The 23,874-nt window shown below is 40.7% G+C and overlaps 1 protein-coding gene across 1 annotated transcript; it reads right to left on the bottom strand.

The window, feature by feature from the left end:
• Positions 1 to 2,733: 2,733 nt before the first annotated feature.
• ankrd13c (ankyrin repeat domain 13C) lies at positions 2,734 to 23,430 on the bottom strand. Its single transcript, XM_058638871.1, has 13 exons — positions 22,683 to 23,430; positions 20,664 to 20,705; positions 15,909 to 16,013; positions 11,414 to 11,499; positions 10,653 to 10,698; positions 9,868 to 9,934; positions 8,796 to 8,940; positions 7,506 to 7,637; positions 6,635 to 6,796; positions 4,209 to 4,288; positions 3,807 to 3,905; positions 3,465 to 3,565; positions 2,734 to 3,018 (listed from the first exon to the last, which is right to left on the bottom strand). Exons 1-13 carry the CDS (start codon positions 23,062 to 23,064, stop codon positions 2,888 to 2,890), a joined length of 1,578 nt encoding a protein of 525 aa, XP_058494854.1. The 5' UTR covers positions 23,065 to 23,430; the 3' UTR covers positions 2,734 to 2,887.
• Between the last annotated feature and the right edge of the window lie 444 nt (positions 23,431 to 23,874).

Below are 23,874 nucleotides of genomic sequence, written 5' to 3'. Positions count from 1 at the left end.
AAACAAACAAACAAAAAAGGGCTTGGACATACATTCACCACCTCTTACACAAAGAGATAACTCCGTGGTACCTTAAAAATCTGCAGCATTATCTAGTGTCACCTCCATGGGTTCACTGTAGTGGATCCAAATCATGCCCAATAGGTCAGTAATGGCGGAATTATAACACATGCACACAATTTCAAAATTGTGCAGAGTTTAAGGGGAGTTCTCCCACAAAAACTAATAACTTGCTATAACTTTGCTTACATACAAAAGTAACAACTGGACGTCCATCCATTTTCTACCGCTTTATCCTCCACATGGTGATTGCTGGGGTACGGGTGCCAATCCCAGCTGACATAAGGCGATAGGCGGGGTCACACCCTGGACAGGTTGCAAGTCCATCAGAGGGACACAGAGATAAACAACCATCCACTCTCACACTGACACCTACGGTCAATTTAGAGTGTCCAATTTACCTAATCCCCATATGTGCATGTTTTGGACTGTGGGCGAAAACGCATGCACACACGGGGCGATCATGCAAACTCCATGCAGAAAGGCCCTTGTTTTCCGACCCGGTTTCAAACCTGGGTCTACAACTAGACAATTCATTGGATTTTAAATATTTTAACAGTGTTTATCTTTGGGAACATTTCTATATTTGATAATGACCAGTAAGTGGGAATAAAAAATAAAGAGAATTATTTTAGATTTTATACTCAACATCCTTCTTAGAGGTTTGATTTTTTTTTTTTTGTTATGACGTAATATCCAATATCACAAAGTTAAAATGGCTTTGCACCTTGGGGGAGGAGAATCTACATGAACAGGAAAACATTTAAAAAAAATGTTATGGAGTTCCTCCCCAACTTCTCACACAGTAATATCAGTGCTTTACTACACGTCAGTTGAACAGTTGAACAGTTGCTTTAAAAAAACAAACATGACTTATATACGTAAATATAGAGAAACCTCAAATGTTCTGCTGTCACTTGATTTAACTTCAATGCCCTTTCACTGATGAAGACATTCACACTCATTAGATAGTGTCATCCAGTGGCGTCATTAGGCCTATTTTAGGGGGGCTAAAGCCCCCCTAAAATATTCTTAAGCCCCCCTAAATAATTTTATCTTCATTTATAAAAAAAAGGTTTTTTTTTTTTTTTTTTTACAAAAAAGTGCTGACAAATTCAATATAATGTGGCGAGAATTTGAGTTTAGATAAATAATCATATAACCAGTTATTATTAACTTAAATGTGATCATAAATCTTAGTTTCCTTTATGGAAGCGGTAGAGAGTCAGAGTCAGTGCGTCGTTATCGAGTCCATTCCACTTGTTCATATAGAGCACGCCCAAATCACTGAAATCCAGTCCACGTTTTCCCTGCAACCTAGCTTGCACTCGGTACCTGGGTACCTGCAGTGTGTGTACCGGGAGCGGAGCACACAGAACCGACTAGAGCAGCATTAGGAGAAGAACGTGAACAAGAATGGACATACAAAATTTTTTCAAGAGAGTAAGTATCACTGCTGATAGTAACAATAAGTTAGCTGCAGCCCCCCAGCTAACAGCAGAAAGTCCCACGTAATTGCCAAATGCTCCCTGTTTGAAAAATAAAAACCTGGCTTACACACTCTGTAGCCGAGAGCCCCCTGTACAGGAGGCAGCATGAGATGCGTGCTGTATATCTCTGTGCACGTCTTACCTTTATTGTTTGCGGTCAAAAGTTACATTTCAGCTCCAAAAGAACTCTGCTACTTACAGTAGCTAGCTAGTTAGTCCGAAATGCAATGTGAAGGTCCTGGTTGTTTATAGAGTTAGGTGTGCACTCTTCATATTATCTTTGGGGTGACTTCCTTCTGGAGCATCAGCTCCAGCATCAGATGCACACCGTGAAACAGCTCATTCACGTATGATTATGTGGATAATAATAATAATAATGATAATACGGTAATAATAATAATCACTCCACCACCCCTATTGACCTGTAGGAGTCAGGGCAGAGGAGCAGAGAGAGTGAGAGGGGAGAAACCTCTACTGGAAAGGTGAGTCTAAAGGATTTCACAGGATAGAGTCATTTGTGATGCAGACAGTACTGGAATTTTATGGAACTCAATATGAATATGAAATATGAAACATTTCAGTCCAAGTGCACCATACAAGACTTATTTAACTTGAGCTTTTATTTAGGAGAGTAATGATTGGAAAGTGGAGATAGCCAAGAGAGTGATGTATAAGCCAAATTAGCCTGGCCCAAATATTTTCAAGAGTACCTTAATATAACAGTAATTTATGTAATTAAGTTATATTTTTTCAGGGCTTAAAATTACAACCATTTTAGTCACATATGTGCCCAAAATATATTCTGTGTGACTTCAAAATATTTGGGAGTAAACAATTATTGTGTTGTTATTGTTGTGAGTGAAAGTCATGGCATTACCCTCTTTGTTGATCAGTTATTAATTCAAATCATTGTGTTAAATGCATCTTGAAGGGTCAGGCAGAAGGAGATGCGGAGGGAGAAAAAGATCAACAGGCAAGGTCAAGGCAGAGAGAGCAAGGGGATCCAGACATGGATCAAGAGGCATTTGCACAGTAAAGTATCTCTGTTAAATCTGTCCAAAACGTGCCATTTCTCAGTTTTTGTTAGCTGTTTGCGAAATTAAACGTTCGCTCACATTCTGTGCATCTCTTGGGGGCTAAGCCCCCCCTGTCCTTAAAACCTAGTGACGCCCCTGGTGTCATCGTTGGCCATCATGTCTCATGAGGCCATGTCTGTTATCTTTGAAGTCTTTTTTCATCAGAGTTTTTTTTTTTTTATCCCTCCAGTTTTCCTTTTGTATTTAAAAGAGTTAGTTTTTGTTGCACAATGTTGTTCTGTAGTACATGTGTGTGCAAGGTTAAAGATCAGGGAAGCGGCTCGGATCTTCTTTGTACTCATTGGGAATGGTAAAAATGCTCTCATCAAACTCGTCGTAGCGAAACTCCTGAAACGTCACCGTGGCTGTGATTGTGGGAAAGACGGGGATGTCTGCAAAAAAAAAAAATAAAGAAAAAAAAATTACAAACTATACTTAGATGGTTTTTCAACTTTGACAAAGATGGCTTCTCTCTCCAAAAAAGTTTACATTTGTATCTTCTTGTCCCCTCACCTACAATGCTGTCCTTTCATCCTTTATTTTAGCCTCAAATGACCACAGAAACAACAGTTGCCCTGCGTGAACTCAGGGCACTTATTAGGTAATAACGATGGTTAATAACCTAGAGCCAACAACAGCTGGAGTTGACTCTTCACTGACAGTTTGTGACTCACCCTGGAGCTACACTGACAACACCCATAGACGTTTAATCCCCGGGTTTCACCACTGACTGTCTGGACTGTACAGTAGAAGCCTCTTGGATGAATCTCCCAAGAAATCTACTCACTCACGAGAATGAGTAACTACACTGTCATCCTGTTGAATAACATCTACTTACCAAGTTTGACAGGAAAACCGGGAGGGAGCTTCATCTGCACAAACTCCCTGAGTTTATTAAAGTGCTTGAAGGGTGCAATCACCTCCAGAACATTTAACAACCTGAGAGGTAGCGGGACAACAAATGGTTAATAACACCTTCACAGCATTATGACTAAAATCGAAAAATATTTACAGATCTTAGGTTGTTTGATTTTGACATGGTGAATTTGGAGAGTATTTCAATAATCATTCATTTACAGCTTAGCACAAGTCTGTAAAACAACACAGCAAGTTCTTAACAAATATAATTAACACAACAACCTGACAGTTTCTGTTTATTTTGATTAAAGACAAGACTCACGATTCAATGCCCAGAGGGAAGTCTTGACTCATGGCTATGGTGGCCTTGAAGTTTTTCTTGCTCTCTTTGCAGATCAGCTCTCTTCCTAGATGAGGTGCTCTGAGGAGACAGACACAAACAAGCTCAGGTCAGATTATTTTCTCATGTGAGCAAACTCACTGAGGAAGAGCCGACACAGGTTAATGACCTTTATCGGAAAAATCGGAGCTATGGAGTTAAACTTCTGCGATTGTAAAAACACCGATATGTGCAAGATTTATAGAAAAAGGAAAGCATGTGTATAAATATAATAATACATTATTATAATGTATGAACATTACCCAAATACAATTGTAAAAACCTACTTTTTCTGTGTTATTAAATATATTATGTTCCATTGTCTCCATGTGTTCAGATACCTACTTTCCATTATCAGCAGTGATGTATTCTTCCCAGGAGACAGTGTTGGGTGATGGGGGAGTAAGAGACTGTCTCCTCACCGGCTGAAGAGCAGAGAGCGAGAGAGAGAAAGGAAAAAAAAAAAAACACAGAGAGAAATAAAATATTTGAAGGTCGGACTGAATCACAGCAGACTTAACATGAGTAAAGACACGATCAGTGGCAGACAAGACCAAAACAAGACAGTCAGTTAAACTAACAAGACACAGTTTCTGTGTTCTTCACATGAGCCGCCAACTTCAGACCCCCCACAGACACCCAAAAGTCACAGCAAGACCTTGTTTGAATTCATTTTAATACATTTATTCTATCTGTCTATTCTTTTATTCCTCCAGAGTAATAACATGCACAGCACAGGCCACTAGGGGGCCCCAGTGGATCACAAAAGTAACCTCCGTTAAGCCTTTCCAGAGTTCCCACATACACTTTTTTGTTTACCTTACCTTTACTATCTTTTTCACTTCATTCAGTTAAAATATATCAGCTCAGTCTGTTCAAGGTGAATGTTTGCAGAGATGGGAACACTGTCAGGTTTGAACGTGTTTGATCATGACTCATAAGAAACAAATAATGGAAATATTGCACTGCATCAGTACAGTGAGGAGCCTCCATGCTGCCATGCAACCTGTTCTATGTTCTACATTAGTTTAAACTCAGCTGCAGACGAGTCTGTTTGATCAGCTTGTTGACTGATGTTTTTGCCCACACAGAACCACAGGTAAGCATCGCAAAGAGAACGCTCTCCAAAGCAAATCGCACACTGTTTACTTCCTGAGAGCAATGATCTCGTCTCTACCGCCGTCGATGAACTGAAAAGAGTTCTCTTCCGCTGTCTGTACTGTCTGTTCTTGCTCAAACTGAACTGGAACCGGGATGAGCTCCATCCTGTTTTCCGCCTAAATTTGTCTTTCTCTGAAAATGAGCTTGCTGTTCTGTTGCCAATGTTGAGTTTAAAAAAAGAGAAGAAAAACAGCTGACCTCTCCGTTGTGGGCAAATAAGGAAACTAGGGCAGAATAATGTGGAAAAGTGGCAAACTCGACGGACATTTTGCTCTCCTTTATTTTTCCCCACTACATTTGAATTATCACAGCGATGAGGCTTTGATAAGAGCTCACTCTCACTGTATAAGCTTTGGCACGCTGTTGCGACGAGGACAGAGTACACTCAGTCTGCGGAGGCCGTGATATGCTGGTATGCTGCTCCCGCCCGCCATCATTCCATGGCACCAGGGGTTTTAACCTTCATTTGTATGATCAATAACGTCGAGCCTTTTTTGAAAAGCCCCCTCACACTTCGCTGTGTCGGCAGGCGAAGAGCTGCCTGCATCTCCCTTGCTGTGATAAACACGGCTATGTCACAGCGGCTTCTTATTTAACTTCTCTGTAACACATTTCCACCAGCATGGAAGGGGGAGTTATTTCTATATCTACAGCAATTGAAATACAGACTTTCTACTTCAAACCCGAGTAAGCTTGACTTCATATGAATAGACTGTGGCGAGGCAAAGCCCAGCACAGAACAAAGGGGGTGTTGACAAAAACAGGAGCAGTTAAAAGGCATCTATTGGGTGTTCAGTGGCTTTGTCTTTACTTTGTGACTGGCTTTATGCTCAGTGTTTGGACAAGGGCTTGCTAAGCAAACTCTGGAACCTACTGTAGTAGGGAGGTGGTGGATGGGAGACTTGTCTCTATGAACAAGGTGCTGGTTTGTAACCTTTGTCAACAGGTGGCAGTGCTGGGAATAACGAGCATGCAAAGTGGATGACAAACGGAGTCCATTTTTCCTCATTACTCAAGTGACTGGAGCAGCTTTTCATATTGGGAGCAGATAGAACATTTAAGAGACAACAATGAGCGAATCATGCCAGGAGTTTTTGCATTGACCGTGTGGCAGGAAGTCCATGCTGAGTCTGCAGGGTTTATCTTAGTACTGATACAGCAGGAACACTCTGTGAGGGTTATTTTTCAGAGACAAACATCCTACCCCAAGTTTCCAGCGGGACAGAACAGTGTCAGGACTGCACTGGTGGTTATGCTGCAGAGAGTATAAATTAACAGCCTTGAGTACTTTCTCTTGGTTTGGACACTTTTGCAGTGGCTTACACAAGACTCCACTTTGGAAAAGTGGCCACTGCAGTTTCTGCACCACTTCATTCACAGGATATATTTTTAGGAGACACTGGTAAAAAAAAGATTATTCTAATTGATTTGAGCTGAGCAGTTTTTTGTGGGGCCTTTATTGGACGGGACACTGAAGAGTGAAAAAGCGGGAGAGAGAGAGGAAGACATGCAGCAAGGGACCATGGGCGGAATGGAACCCAGGAATATAAAATGTTCAATTTACAATCAATGTTGTGACCATAGGCAGCCCGATTCAATGCCACACTCACCTCAAAGTTCTGCTCGATGAGGTTTCCTCCCTTGCTCAGGCTCTCCATGATGGCTTTGTTCCGTAAGATATCTTCCTCACTCAGATGCTCCCGCCTCTTCCTGGACTCAAGGACCAGGCCGTTCACAGAGTAGAAATCTGCCAGGAAATTTCCCACGCGCTCCTGGAGATAGGAAAAACAGTGAAAAAAGTTCCCTCCCCCGTGGAGCCGTCGATTTCCCTTTTAAACACATGTCAAAAGGACAAAGGAGCAACGGGACACAGAGCAGTTCTCACATATCTCGTTCACTGCCTCCCTATACTGTCTTTGTCGTTTTTAACCATGAATATGGGATTCCTTCCCGGGTTTATCACTGCTGCTCTTCTTATGTATTTACTGTCCTTTACTGCTAGTGTGTGTGATGAAGCACAGGAAATAAGATCGGGATAGTGGAGGCTGTCGACAGCACTGAACAGCTGAACTGCAGTTTCAGTAATAGAAGAGCTTATAACGGGTGACCCAGAGAACCGATATTCACACATCCAACAAGTACAACATAATGGTGGCTTCAAAAAACCTTCCGTGACCTTAGAATGTCCAATCACAGTTTGTTTGATTGATTGTTACTGATGTTGCAGGTACAGGGGTTAACCCAGGATACTTCAACTGTTGTTAAATGTACAATACATTCTGATATGCAGCATATATCTGTGTCTTCCTGTGTCTTTTTTCGTCAGGGAAAAAGTTACTAAAAATTCCAGAAATTCTACAGAAACCCCTGGTGCCAAATTCCATGAGCATCTGGAACCCTGCGACCCAGAGCAGTGTTTGGAAAAGCTGAGGCAGTGGGAATAATATCGTCACACCATCGAGTACAAAAACTGACACCAACCGTTTTGTCTTCTCTAAACAGCCAGCCAGTCTGCGCCCTTGAGAAAGTGATAGACTTGGTGGAGAGTGTGGCGGAGTAAACATCGCTGCTCATCAGGATGTCCACTTCCTCCTCCGTCTCCATCTCTGACTCCTAAAATTGCAAGACACAGGCATAAACAAGGGCATGGACACTGGGATCCAACCAACTGCAAGATGAATAGTTTAGTTCTATCACGTGAATGAAGTTTTTACTTGTGAAAAAATAAAAAATTAACACTAATAACATTTACAGATGACACTTATATCTGCTGAGGGCCTTTTTGATATCACAGCTTTGACCTCTTCAGTTTTCTTGTAGGTTGTGTGTGTGTGTGTGTGTGTGTGTGTGTGTGTGTGTATGTGTGTGTGTGTGTGTGTGTGTGTGTGTGTGGGGAGCGGAGTTGCGATATTGTCCTGCTGAGCAGTTTGGCCTTGATTAGGTCCTAAGTACACCTGACAGTTTCTTTCACTCTCCCAGAAGCTCTTCATGTGCACACACACACACACACACTTACTGATGTAATACCTTTTCTGAGAACAAACAAATGACTTGGATGACTGAAACTTGTGTGGACTCCCTCTTCTATTTTGAGCAAATAGTCTGTATTTATATAGCGCTTTTCTAGTATTTATTTACCTTTTTAATTGCCCCCTCGGGGAAAAATTAAGTGTAATCGAATTTGAATCTTGATGAGCACTCAAAGCTGCTTTACACCACAGCTTTTACCATTCACACCCATTCATACAGCACATCTTTGTGCTATCTATCACATCTGTCACACAATCTTTCATACCCATTCACACGCTGCTAGCACAGCCATCAGGAGCAACATGGGTTTTCCCAGGGACACACCGGCATGTAGACTAGTGGAGCCGGGAATCAAACCCTCAGCTTCCAGGTTGAAAGACGAGTAACTTCGACAAGCTCGAGCAGCTTGTACCACTAGTATCATTATCTTAAAGGAATACTTCAGCGATTTGCATTTAGCTTTGTATTACTAGAATAGGGGTAGTATTTAAAAAAAAAAAATAATACCCCTATTCTAGTAATACAAAGCTAAATGCAAATTGGTGAAGTATTCCTTTAACAAACATTCACATTTGTATCTCCATAGTTGATAAAGCTGTAATAATATCAAAGTTTCAGACACACTTTCGGTAACGGGATTAACCTAAAATTCTTACACACGGATATTAATGGACACATCATAAATAAGGCTTTCAGAGACATACATCTATTAATTCATTCACATTCTACCAAAATCCACACCTCGTGATGTATCCGCTGGTAGACTTTCTGTTCGTTGTCTAGCACAACAAAGGACTCGGAGGGGATGGCATTGCCGTTGAAGATGAAGCTGAGGTCACCGCGCTGGCACTTCATGTCTGTGAAGTCTATCAGTGTAGTGTCCAATCTATGTTCACGCAAATAAATGAATACAGATCAGGGTGGGGGACTTCAAATAAATGAAGGGAGAAAGACAGGAAAAGGATGGGAACAAGCTAGACCAAGTATACCAAGAAACACACATTTCAAACTCTAAAGAAAAGAAAAAGAAGCTGCGATGCTTCCAGTAATGCCAGGATAACAAGAGGTTATTCTGAATGCCAAATTCAACAGCCAGGAGCAGTCTGACAAAACAATGACGAGCTCCAAGGTTTTCTTACACATGAACAGCACACAGAGTCCAAAACACATACTTTTACTAACTGAATTCAGTCTTTACTACATTCTTTTGATATGTTAATGGCCCAACACAGAACACAGAAATATCTCTGTGTGTGTGTGGGTGGGTTAGACATACTGTAGGTCTGCCAGGTTTTGTTCAAAACAAAAATACGACAGTGAACTAGCTTTCAATGGATGTACGAGTCCTGCTGTAGATTCATTGTTTTTGTATGTGTCAGCATACATCTGCATCAGAATGTGTGGAGTGTGTAAGTGAACCTGGCAGCGCTTCAGACTCTGCAGTAACATTTCCTCTGTGAAGATCTGCTATAAATCGTAACACAGAAGTGAAGGATTTGCCCGTCAGCTTCCTTCTACTGCCGGGAAATTGTTTCATACTAATCAAACTAGGCTGAGGAGATGAAATCAGAGGTAGAAGAGTGTGAAGAAAGAGGAGAAAGAGAAAATGTGGTGTTGTTGTGCAGCACAATGGCAGATAAATAAGTAAAGGTTTTTCTCATGAAATTACAGTTTCATTTGATGTGGCTTTCCATTTTTTGGATGTTGACTTAAAACCGCAAAATATAATGTTGTTAAAAATCCCAATGTCAAATTAACTTAAATCATCATGTAAACATTTTACATTAATGATTTATTTGTTGACAGGACTTGCCTGATGTTAATGCCCTGCTTGTAGATCTTGCACGCATCCGAAGGCAGGATTCTGGAGAGCAAAGGCACTGCAATACAAAGAGGCAAAATTCAACATGGAGAACTACCTGAATGTTAGAACCTCACACAATAATGAAGACAACCACCCACTTCAAAGCTCATCACTCCATAGACCTCAGGGTCACTTCACTTATTTAAAAACGATGCCTACACAGCATAATTGGAGCACATCCAGAAAATACAGGAAAAAATGACTCCGTATGAGAGGTGACCAAGAATCCAATATTCAATACAGTGGAGAGAAACTTCCAGAAGAAAAACCATCAACAAGGATCAAAGCCTCTGCTTTGAGAAATACACTTGAAAGTGAGCTTGGAGATAACAGCTGTTAAAATTGCTTTGGAAAACAGAAATTACAGCCATTTATATTTAATATTAGAGCCAGCAGATACATCTAATATAATATTATTTCCTCCATTTATGTGAGGCCATTGTTAAAAGTGTACACTTTGCTTTAAATGGAGTGTCGTGTACAAAAGAGGATGGGATGACAGTTCAGGTGCAGCAGGAGGAGTAATATGACTCCAGCAGTAAATATTTTCCCTCATAAGGCAAACACATTGATTACATCATATTTTCCCATCTGTATCTATAATACTCTTGTATTAGTATTTGAACAACTTTCTCACTGAGAACATGTGGTTACTTTCCAGAGTGAATAATGTGTGTGGAAATAATGCTTCGTCTGTGCTACTTAGAATCACTGAGCATCAGCACTTAACTCACCCCAACTTTGGAAGTCCCAGTGAAGCTCCAAGTAAAAATCACCAAGCTGCAGGAGATGATATAAAAAATTAATTACTAGTAAAAGTACATGGGTGGGAAAAAAAAATATAAAGAAAATACAGAGTTGTTATGTACATTACAATTAGGGATATATACGTAGCAAAATGTGCTCTTTTCTGGAAAATAATAAATAATTGTGTTTATGTGTATGCAACCAAAACAATAAAGAAAAAATTGACATGAAATGTGCTTTAGATAGGCCCAAGTAAATGAAGGACTATGCCTATCCTAAATGCCACAGCTCAGGCTGGGATGCACTGATCTCATCTCAATCCACCCTTCTCTGATGACATCAGACTGTCAAGAGGATCATTATTTCCCAGCCCTTTATTATCTGTGAGCTACAATGACACAGAAAAATCATGTCTCACAACTCTGGCTCATCATCCAGGAGGGTTACTCAACAGTACCAGCGAACACCGCAACAACTGACTTTCAGGCAACTTGTTAAGACATCAATATCAGTTGTTTAAAATATGCCATGGTAAAAACATACACGGCTTTTAGAGTAGTAGGCTTTTAAGTTTGCATCTTTTTGTCTCTTATTTTCCCACCAGTTAACTTCTTAACTGCCTTTCTCCTTGACCTGAAAGCAATAATTGTTAGATGATAACATCTACAGGAGTTCATGACTTAATGTTAGGGAGCAAGAACAAGAAGGTCAGGGTCAAAAAACAGCATCTACACTACATGCTACTTACCTCTTTCAGAGCGTTTAGCAGCTTGGGCCTCTTGTCCTCCACACTCTCCCTGGACTGCTGCTTGAGCTTCCTCAGCAATGCTGTGACTGAAGAACGCAGAAATAAGGCAGATTAAGGGGAAAATCAAGAACGAGAACAAGAAGTGAGTTTAAAAGCATCTTCAAAGAGGAAGCTTTTAGCCAAGTGACTTAAGAACCTTTGGTGAGAACCTGGACTAAATCATCATCATCATCATCATCATCATCATCTACCGCTTTATCCTCTGCCAGAGGGTCGCGGGGGGTGCTGTGCCAATCTCAGCCACATCGGGCGATAGGCGGGGTACACCCTGGACAGTTCGCCAGTCCATCGCAGGGCCACATACAGATAGAGACAAACAACCATTCACTCTCACACTCTCTCCTATGGTCAATTTGGAGTATCCAATTTACCTATCCCCACATTGCATGTTTTTGGACTGTGGGAGGAAGCCGGAGTACCCGGAGAGAACCCACGCACACACGGGGAGAACATGCAAACTCCATGCAGAAAGGCCCTTGTTCCAACCGGGGCTCGAACCCGGGTCTTCTTGCTGCAAGGCGAGAGTGCTAACCACTAAACCACCGTGTGGCCAACCTGGACTAAATTACATTTTTAAATAACATTTTTGACTCTGATCCCACCAATGAAAATGCTTCAGGGGGAAGTTTTAGTCAAGGCATGAAAGTCTCACTATAAGCTGCCTGGAAAATAACTTTTTCTAAAACACTGAAGCTGTCTAAACTAATGATGAGTGCCTAGCATACATGTTTTTATTAATGTAAGTGTAAAAGGTTTGGTGCATGATCACCTCCGAACACAGCTGTCATTAGCATGCTATCACTCACATGACCAGAATTATAAAATGATTACATATAAAAAGCAAACATAATTTACCACGCAGCATTTTCAGCTGACCAACAATTTGAGTTTACGCATATTAAAAAAAAAAAAAAACCTATGGCATTTGTATGATGGCTTGAAGGCCACTCTGACCCTGGACCTTTCTGGAGCTTTTGACCTCTGTATCTAAACACTAAATATGGATTTTAAGAGGCAATATCAGGGCAGACTTGAGAGTATGAATGTATTCTATAGGTCACCACCATTTTCTTGAGAAAAGGTTCTCAGCGCAAATCTTACCACTAATGAAACAACCAAAAGTCAAAGGGCACGTCCATTACAGCACTGATGGCCTTTAGAGATATGTTGACTTCCTGCAGCCACATGGAACACTCCCAGCAGCACCCGACCAACCCTGTGCACCACGGATTAAAATGCTCCACGAAGTTCAAAGGGAACAAGCCTTGCAGAAATAAGACCACCTGCTGATGAACTGCACCTTTAACCTATTTAATGATCTGGCGGATAGGCGACTTTGAACCATGGTGGGTTACTTCAACAAGCTTTCACATCTCTTTAGCATCCGGGCTGCATGAGACTTGCTTGGTTATGTGCAAGAAAACTGGTTTTAGACGCACGAACGCACGCACGCACGCACGCTGCGTGGCATTGTTAGAAACCTAACTAGCGCCTGTGCTCCTAAATGTCCACGTGGTGAGTCAACATAAACAAACATGACGCTCATTATGACTGACCGGCACTCCCCATGAAGTAGAGCAAAGGGGGCAAAGTCTGGGTTTAATGGTAAAAATAGGGCACATGGCACGCATGCCAACATAAGCGCGGGTACAGAACACGGGGTGTCTTTTTGGCCTGGCTGTTTAATGAGGGTAGACAGACTGAATGAGGATCCTCCTGATCCTTGTTGTCTCTCAGTGGCATAAGGTAAGGAGTATAATCTTGCCATCTGCTTACAGCTGACCCAGCCAAAAACCAGGTTGAGAAAACAATCCTGACTGCTTCAGCACTAAACCAAACTGACTTACCATGTTGGCACTAATTCACTCAGATACTGATTGTGATTAGGGCACTTTCCTGGCGTTAATAAGGTGTGTGATCTCAATCAAGTCACCTCCTCACATTAATGAAAGGAGACAGAGTCAGAACAAGTTAGCACTTAGAACATCACAAACTGCCGCTCTATAACAATTAGTATTACTGTTGCTGACACCTGTTGCTGGCTGCTCTCCAACATCACTGACAGGCACAGGTACATAGACACTGTGGTGGAGCAACAGTTGGGGGGGGTTAATCTGGTTTACACTGAGGTCACCAACTGTTTTACTTTTATTTATAATACTAGTATGATGTTGCAGTATGAGTTTTTATTGTGTTTTAGATAGACCACCTCACTTTGCTGTGAAGCCTGCAGTACCAAATATGTAATACTAAAGATGCACTGTATAACCCATCCCCAGTACAAGCTAGGCTTTCACATATTTCACATATTCAAACATACTTAAATGGTTGGCTGTTCAAATGTCAAATTACTTTAAACAGACGCCAAACTCACTGGGTATGAGTAAGACCTGTGAGTGGTGATAATCCTTTCATAAAATCACACCACCATTATTTTCTGTCCCTTGGACTCTGGAGGGATATTTCCCTCAAATATAGATTGACCATCACTGATGGCTACACATGAACTGCAAAAGAACAAAACTTCCCTAAATCATAACAAAAAACATGTTCACAGTGGGTTAATCGTGTGATCTCTAGTATAGTGTTTCACGAATTATTGAACAGGTGAAAGAATTTTGATAATTCATTATCGGTGTGTGTGTGTGTTTTGATATTTCAGCTTCCTAAATATGAATATTTTGAGGTTTAGTTGCTCCTCTATGACAGTAAACTGAATATTTGGTTTGTGGACAAAACAAGACATTCAAAATGGTGTTATCACCATTGTATGCACCAAACAGCTGATCGATAAATCAATAAATTCTCAACACATGAACATATAATGAAAATACCAACATTTTAAAGCTGCCTCAACCTTCGACTTGCTGAAATTCACATCAACACACAAAACTTATCTGCAGGAAATTTGAGTCTGGCTGTCTATTTGAAAACCAGCTATAAAGACCACTGCTGTCTGACACCCACATGAAAAAAGCAGTTATCTCTCTAATAAACACTAACATGGCTGAGGCAGCCCTTTAAAAAAGTTCCCGAGCTTGACAACACAGCTGTGTGCGTGGAAGGCAAGTAAAGACCGAAATAGCTCTTTCTAAACAAAGCACACGACAGCATCTATTTCTGAGCCGCATTTTACTTCTGAAAATGAATCACTTAAAATAACAAAGAACCGCATTGAGTTAACGCTCTTTTTAAAAATCACTCACTTTAAAGCAGATGCCTGCTTTTTAAACCACATGCATAGAGAGCTGTTGAAAAGTTGATTGAAACATTGTTAACGCATTGTTAATACTTAAGACATTTTAGACTTAAATACTATTAGGATTAGGCAACAACCAATCAATTACTCAAGTATTAAACTAAATTGATTGCCAACTATATTTACTCGAATCGATTAATCGGTTTGAGAGTTTTCTGGTTTCTTTACTTCCTAGAACAAAGAAATATTTACAAAACAAGACATTTGACAACATCATTGTTCATTTTCTGACATTTCGTGGAAAAAAATCTAATTTACAGATAATCAATTGTGTAAATAATCCTGAGTTGCAGCCCTAAATACTATAACAGCCCTACCCTGTAATTCAGTGAGCTATTACAGACCTCAAACCGATGCAAAGTCCCTGTCTCTGTAACTTCATTACCACAGCTAACCAGAGAGACCGGTAAACTGACCTACTGTACGTCTGCAGTTTAAGTCTGTACCCGTCTCCTGTGTGATCTCCTCACACAGCAGACAGACAGATACAGACCCAGCCACCAGATACTCACCTGCAAACTCCCCTCAAAGGCCTGACTCCGTCCAGACAAAGTCCTGACCGGATTCTCTGGACATTGTCTGCACAATGACCAAACACACTTCAACTCAAAGATGTGTATTCGCTGGCCAATTCACATGCTTAAAAAACAAAAACACTTTTGGAATTACATCCATGGATATTTATTATTTATGCAGACTGACACACATAATTCTTCTATTATTCATACAAATTTCACTGCCATGAACCAGTAAAGGCTAAGACGATTGGCCTCTCAGTGTTGCAGTCTGACTGGCTTGTAAACCTTGGGCCTTCTTCCATCAAGATAATGAACACAAAAAAAACATTGAATCTATCTATTCTCTCTAATGAACTGCTTTTCATTCACACTCAAAAGCAAGAGAGTGGCTTTGAGGAATGTAACCTCTTCCTCGAAGGGAAGAGGGAGGCAGCATTCGTGTGGAAGAACGTGCCAAACCATTTGTTAGTTAGCATCTGCAGATAAGACCTTTTTCTCTCAGGACATCTGAAGTGAAACTCCACTGGGGAAGCAGTGTTTACTTATTGAAGGAGTCGAGTAACTGACTTGTTGAGATAAGATAACAGGTTTGTAGCAGTGGTGCTGGGAAAGTTTCAAAAGGTCTGTGTCTCAGTGTGTTGACGACGCTTTTACTTACTCATCTGTCGGTCTCCATAGCTAATGGCCTCTGCGAGGGGGCTCCATCCCTGAGCATTCTTCACTTTCACTGGTGCATTGTGGGCCAGCAGAAGGTGGGCACACTCTACACATGGTCCAAACAGACAGAAACATCAGTATTAAACACTTTATTTGAATCATAGAATCACAGCTAATAGAAAAAGGACAAAGAACATGAAAAAAGAGAAACTCCACAGCTTCCCCCCTACTCTCAACCTCAGACTTTTTTAATACAATGACATGTTTTGCATGTAAGGGGCCTAGAAAAGCAACAACAGTCAAATTCAATGTGCTTTAAAAGAAAAGGTGCAAACAAGCTATAAAAAAGGCCAATCTGCAGGTAAACATGAATCCATAATACAACATAGAATTCAGATGTAGCTTTCTGAAATTGTAGCAGCTGCTTTCTATTCAAGCAAAAATAACTGAAGACATGTTTAAATCAGGCAAATTGTGTGTTAACATGAAAGTTTCTCAGAAGAAATTCATTTCCTCTTTCTGCATCCATTATCAAAGATTACCTTGTCAAAAAGACAGTAAACCCCCTGATACTAATATAACTTCATGCCCACCATTTTGGTCAATCTAATTCATTTATCTTGCCTAATCATTTTACACTAAATGTGAAAATAGATCATTGCTATAAACATCCTTGATAAAAAAAAAGCCAGAGATAACTCCTGTGGCATCACAGATTTAAAAATAATCCTGGTTTCATAGAGGGACAGATTGTGTGTAGGATTGAACCGACAGCTGACCCATTAACTGAAGAGCCATATGGGGCCCACAGTTACACAAGACTCAGCATCCTATTCACTACTGCTGCAAAATGAGGAGAGCTTCTCTACAGTAAAATAATCTCACCAATAAAAATGCTGTGAAGAGAGACCCACAGAGCCGTGCTTGAATCAAACAACAGGAAACCAGCCAAAAGGCTCTCGTCCCTTTTCTTTGGCTAAATGAATGGCAAGTGCGGCACAAAATCCCTCAACTCTCTGGACAGCTTGTCAACAAACTACCGCCAGGCAAAAAAAATGAAGCCTGTTGTTCTGGCTCAGCTGTCAAAGGTTTGTCGTGACATCATTTATTATGCTGTTGGCATCAATACAGATCTGTGGCACCACTGGGCAGAAGCAGTCCGTCACCTCTGTGAGCAGCAAACCCAACAAATGCAAAGCAGAGGCAAATGGCTAACAGTCCACCGAGTGAATAAGTAGGGCTGTTTGATTTGCCTTTTCAATGATCATTTATTCTGAACAAAGCTGCGTACGAGCTCTCAATACATCTGGTTACTCACAAGTTCAGACTTGTTTCTCTGCTAAACAAGTCATAATGAACACGAATAAAAAGCCTGCCTCCAGGGGCGCATTCACAGAGCCACCCTGGTGTCTAGAAACAGGAAGAGTAAACTCTGAGTGTAACACAAAATTGTCACATAATCACCTCTCTAATCTACATACATACTATGTTTCATTAATAACAGAAATGCTGGAGTCTCATACATTCTTTATGACAAAGACATTTCAAATTTCTATCTAATTAAACAGATTATCCACACAACCAAGAATAACGTGGCAGTCCAGACAATGTGGTTGCAGAGAAATAGAAAGGCAGGTTTGGGGCAGCACCAAAAGCACCTTTCCTTCGCACAGTAAGTAGTATGGACAATGCCATCATTTTAAAGTATGGCTGACTTGAAGGTGAAGGCATGGCAAAGAAAACCAAAATGAACAAAGACAGGCCAGTAGTAAGTAATTCTGTTGGCACCAGGGAGCAGCTCAAGCTCAAAGACTTGGCTCATGACTAGTCTGAATACATTGTCTCAATATATTTCTGCCCAGTTCGTAGTGAGGTGATCTGCAGGACATGTGCTATAGGTTGTTTGAAGGCTCACCACCAAAAGATAGACTAAAGATTGTCTCCACACTTTGTTACATGTAAACATGTGATATCCCAATAGCACTCTGACATCCATTTCACTTAAATCAAACAAAGATGCTGTGCTGAACCAGAACTCTGTTCTGCATCAGTAAAGGACAATGTAGAACTCCATGTTAATACATTCGAAATACCAGAGTTCAGATCAGGGAAGAAGCAGCTGTTAACAGAGAATGTCAGAAAATTACAGCCAGCCGAATGCACAAGTGCTTACTTTCTGATGTACGGGCTGCATTCCCTTGGGTCGTTGACCTATATTTCACCCTGTTAAACCCAATGATTGTGTAATAATGGCAACATTTAGCAGATATACAGTACATTGCATAACCATTGGAGAAAACAGTCAGACCATGTGGCCTGGGCTACAGACCTGCTACCTTCTGATCTGGGTCCAGTGTTTCAGCTACAATGAAAAGACTTGGTCTTTGAGTATGAACGGACTTGTGATTTAAATGGACTTGTGTTTGCCTAGTTTGAATTAGAGAGGTAAATTTGGACTTGGAAAATATTTCTCATCTGGGCACTAGAGCTATTATGAACAAAGCAGAACTATAACATGCTGAGTAGAGCTACAATTAGAACGTACTTTGTCCATGTTTTTAATTAGTATGTGGTGAGACATAATCAAAATCAAACAAGTTCAGGTCATTTCTTAGTATAAAATCAACAACTAACATTTAGCCTATACCTAATTAGGTGGTTTATTTGATCCAATATGGAGTTGTGATGGTACTGATATAAAGAAATCGCCTGTGAGTTTCTGTGTAAGTAGCATGGGCAGCAGCTGCTTGAGTCACATAGAGCTCTGAGTGACGCAGAGACGAGTGGGGAAATGAAGTGCTAATCTAATGCTAAACTACTACATTGGTTACACATGGGACCCTGGTCAACGGGCTCTGTGGGCTATGCAACCCCCCTCCCCTCATTCTGCAGTACATCTAAAGCGTGGCTATTTTGTGCTCATTTCCTCTCTATCGATCACACAATGATCCTGTTTTTTTCCCTACTTTGCAACCAAACCGGTGATGTTTTTCTGCAGATAAAAATAATGTTTATGGACAGTGCATCATGGGAGCCTCGTCTTTTTTCTCTCACTTTAACAGGTGGTTATTTATTAGTGATGACCCTGACACTACACCTTTAAAATATCTCAATTGTATCCTCGCTACCATAGAAACAAATATCACTCCCACTAGCCAAAATAGAAAGAATTGTCATTATATGTCGTTAGACAGAACATGACAGGAAATAGTGTGTCATGTTTCATTTTAAGAAAATGCATTCATGCACCATTACTAATAATGAGTCAGATGATGATTTGACCACTCACGTAATGTATCAGTTTCTTTTTATATTTTATTCCATTTCCTGTTTGGTTTCCTGTTTTTCTAGAATTAAAACAACCAGTCTCCATTCGCAGAATGTGAACAACTATTCAGGTAATCACTCCATGTTTCTTTTGGGTCAGTGTTAATTTAGCCTTGCACCTTCAGTTGGTCACAGCAACACTACTTTCTGAGCGTTTCATTTGCATCCTATAACAGAATCACAAATATGAACTGCACAACAACAAGTAAACAAGTATAATTGTGAAGGAGTGTCATTACTGATTACTTAAATAATAAAGAAACACACACAATATACAAAAAGAGAGCCTCCGCCTCTCAGTCTCAGTGGGGCGGCCACACCCAGACTATGATCTCATGCTGAAGCCTTTCCCATGTCTGGTCATGGCATCCCTGGAGAATAGGGCAGCAGCTCAGGCAAGCGACAGGCAACCTCATGAGCGCAATCAGTTCCATATCAATTCATCTATCGGCACAATTTGTAAAGCTGCTGTCTGAATTACCGAAAGCCAGAGTCTTCACTCTGGCAACTGGTATTCCATCTATCCATTGTCTACCACTTTATCCTCCACATGAGGATCGCAGGTCAATGGAGCCAATCCCAGCTCACACAGGGCAAAAGGAGGGGTAGACCCAGGACAGGTTGGCAGTCCATCTCAGGGCCAACATACAAATGTGAAATCAGTGGAGACCCATGCTCCAATGGGTTCCAATGACACAAATTAAAAAAACAGGACTGTGCAGTACAAGTAACCCTACGCCGGAACTGCTCACTGGCAGCCTCCTGCACAAAGGGGGTATTAATTTTTCAATAGGATGCTCTGAGGTCTCCTTGTGAAATTAAATGTAAGCATCCAACGGAGCAGCATATTAATGTTTTATGCACATGCTTTCAGTCTGACCAGCACAATTCAGCAGGAAACCAAATCATGTTGAGGTTGTAGAAAGCCCGGAACTGAAAATGCACCAAGCTCTGAATGATATGGCACAATGCTACAAACATATTAAAACAACACACTAAGCAAAAATAATGTTGTTATTTAAAATGCCATATCTTCTCAGCTAATTTTCCTCTGCAGCCTTCAAACTATCAGTCTTCAAGCCAGCACTGGAACAACAATCGGTACAAGGGACTTCAACCACAAAGAGTATTCTATATCTTCTCTGTGAGTGTATTAATGTAAAAAGGAGACACTGCTCAATCTCACTTTTGCACAGGCACAAATCCACAAACATAACCTCTTTTTTTTCCTGCATGGGCATCTTGCTTTCTAGAGGGGAGAAATAAAGTAGACTCACACACACACACACACATACAGGAAAGAATGGAACCACAAACACAAACTATACAGCCCAAAAGAGATGTATTTAGAAAGCCACTGAGACAAACACAGCGAGTGACAAAAAAAACCCCCAACAACATGGAGGTGCATTTGTAAAACAGTGCTCACCTTTTTGCCCCATCATGACAGCAAGATGCAGTGGAGTGTTTCCTGCAGAAGAAATGAAAACAGAATTTACTGGCTGTTTTAAAAATAATCTCAGGATCTTGGACAAGCACATTCCCTTTAGGACAGTCACATTTGAAGAGAATGTGATGTTTAAACCAAATGATATGGTCAGTTGCAATACCGCAATTAATCAAACTACTGCGCCCCCAAAATAAGATGATCCAAATAGCCATGGACAAACCTCGCCATCAGACACTGAATGGTCGGAGCTGCACCCTAGAAATGAAGTCAGGGAAAATAACATTTTCATTTTGTGTGAAGAAGCACTGGTAGTCTTCCCAGGACATGAAATGTGCCTCATAAGCATTGGAGAGGAAGCTGAAGTCCTCATGCTAGGGAAGAGTGGGCAAGCATCCAGATTAAAGAGGGCCTGCCTTTTAGAAGACTTGATGTGGATAAAAATGCAAAGTGAGGAAACAAAAAAGAGTGTAGTGGAACAACAAAAGGTCATATTTGGGAACACAAACATGTTGCAGGTCAGTGGAGTCAAAGCCTCTCCTGCTCTAGTCCAACTCAACACATAATATCTTGTGGAGTACTGAAACAATAACTGCACCCAGACTACTTTTGAGATTGAAGACAAATTCATTTACTGAGTCTATTTCTGAAAATCTGAACAATAATGTGGCACTAGACCATCCAGAATTTGCTGTCAGCGGCTTCCATTCCGTTTGAGAATATGAACGAAAAATCTCTGAAATGACTGAATTCTGACCATTAATCGGTTAAAATGCCCATTCATTTCAGTCATCTAAATGTTTTCATGCACACATAACAAAGCGGTTTTCGTTTCTTAAATTTTTTGCAAATAATATAAAATTGAACATGTCTTGGTTGAGTGGGCATTTGGCAACTTTATTATATGCATGGACAGATTTGAATACTTTTATTAGATTATTAGTTTCCACAATGTTTTTTTTTTTTTTTTACTGTGTATGAATCAGTACCCACTCATATTATGGTGCTTAAGTTATATCTGCCATGTATGTGGCATATGACGTGACATTTCTTAGTACCTCGTTCATTCAAGAGTCCACTGTGTGCCTGTTCAGCTTCGGTTTGTAGACACTAAAAGCTAAGGTAATGTCTGAGTAAACACAAACGGCTGCCACTGAAGCATACCAATTCACAGCCGGTAAAACCACTGTAAAGTACAGGTTCAAGTTGCACAACAACATCAGCTCAGGCACATAACTTGCCTGACACCATTGTTGCTTTAGACCATGTCAGAGCTTTGATTTGAGGACAGACCAGATTCCAGTCAGGAACACGAAACTCAACTACAGGCCAGTTGTTTATCAGCGAGTGAACCGGAACACAACAACCTTGCTGTTTCATCAGTTCAGGAAGTGTTTAACTGGAAACAGCCTTTGGCCTTTAGGCAACTGTTTATAAGTCTGGGACACCCAAAGTTTTACAAAACACCCCTTAACTCATCAACTGTATGTTAAAGATAATGTATTGATTCATGACTAGCTCTAAATTTACAATAATGATTAGGTAAATCAACTATTTAAAGAAGGACCATCTGTTTAAGAGCTTGGGTTGTTGAAGACACCTAAAGACATCACCTTGAGCTATGGAAAACAGGGACATGTTTCATATTTTTCTTGTATTAAGTGACAGAACCATCACAACTGACAGATTGATCAATAAAATAACCAATTGTTACTTGCAGTCCTGGATCTGATAAATATTGGTAATAGAAAGCACTGAGGCTTCATGTGCAAACAACAATTAATGTATTGTTTATGCTGACTTGAAAAGACTGGGCGTGAAGTTGCTAAGGAAGCCATTTACATACCAGTTATCCAGGCCTGACAGGTAAAAAAGCCAATTGTTTCACTGCTGCTTGGAGACAGGTGGTTTATCATGAAGACATAAGCTTCACTGTATCTTGAAAAGGGTGGATCACGATTTTATTTTTCGTTTATTGACTGCAATACCTGTTAAACTCACCATGCACATCTTTCTGGGCGATGTTCTGCGTCCGAATGAGCGAAGAAAGTCGCCGGACATCTCCCTTAAACACACATTCATGCACTGGGAAGTCCAGCCCGGTTCGAATGATTGGGTTCTTGTTGTTGTCATCGACAACATTCGCCGTTGAAAGCGTGTTGGTGTTAGCGTTCGCATGTGACTGTTGTTGCTGCTGCTGTTGTGTGGACGACGACTTGACCAACTTGTGGTTGCTGAAGATTTTACTCGCTCTGCTCTTGTTGTTCGTCTTGGAGGCAGTGAAGGTCCCGGTCGCAGCCTCCTCGTCCGGCTCCAGTAAATCCTCGTCCTTGCTCGGCCTCTGCTGATCCTTCCGCAGGGAGCGGATCTTCTCTCCGGTCATTTTCTAAACAGTTACGGAGCATAGGGTGTCGTCGAAGGACGATGACCCTCCGGGCCAACTGATGCGATCCGCCAGTTGGAAGTGTCCACGCGCACACCTAAAACTGCAAAACATGAAACACTCGCCCCTTACACTGGTCAGTTTAAAGCGGATGTGAACAACTATGTAACCCCCGTTCAGCGCCGGGTTTTAATCAAAACAAACAGTCCACTCTCCTCTTGTCTTTTAAAAACTATCGCTGCTCGCTGCTCAACGTAAGCGGCTCCAGTTGACGAGTGCGGGGATATTTTCCTAATGCCTTCCGCCTCGTGGTATCGCGAGAGTTGAGGAGAGCTCGCTAATGGTCACTGACTGTATATTAAAGGAGAACATTTGTTGACAAACATAAGGACTACAGTATTCAATTTGTGAAAATATTTCGAAACAATTCTACACCAACATTCATTATAGAGTTAAAATTTATATTTCTTAGGAGCAAATTATAATTTTGATATATAAATTATATATACAGTAATGAAAATTTAGCAGACTTTCCCGTTCAATTTTTCCGAAAAAGAAAGAAAAATCTATGGTTTAAATTACGGTCAAGCTACCAGGCTCTTATTCCTCTGTAATCAAACCAGCCAACCCTAAATAATTCTCTAAATCCAAAAAGAAACATGTATGATTTGCACTATGCACATGATAGTAGTATTATACACATTATAGTCCTTTCTAGAAAACGGTGGAAGCATGTGTTTTTACAGCAATTTAAATGTCAAATTGTCAACATTTTTACTCTACATGTGGAATATTTAACTTGTGATTTCT

Source organism: Solea solea, chromosome 9, assembly GCF_958295425.1.
Source record: "Solea solea chromosome 9, fSolSol10.1, whole genome shotgun sequence".
In the NCBI taxonomy this organism is placed as follows: Eukaryota; Metazoa; Chordata; class Actinopteri; order Pleuronectiformes; family Soleidae; genus Solea; species Solea solea.
The sequence above is the reverse complement of the archived record's forward strand: the minus strand, read 5'-3'. Positions and strand labels throughout refer to the sequence as shown.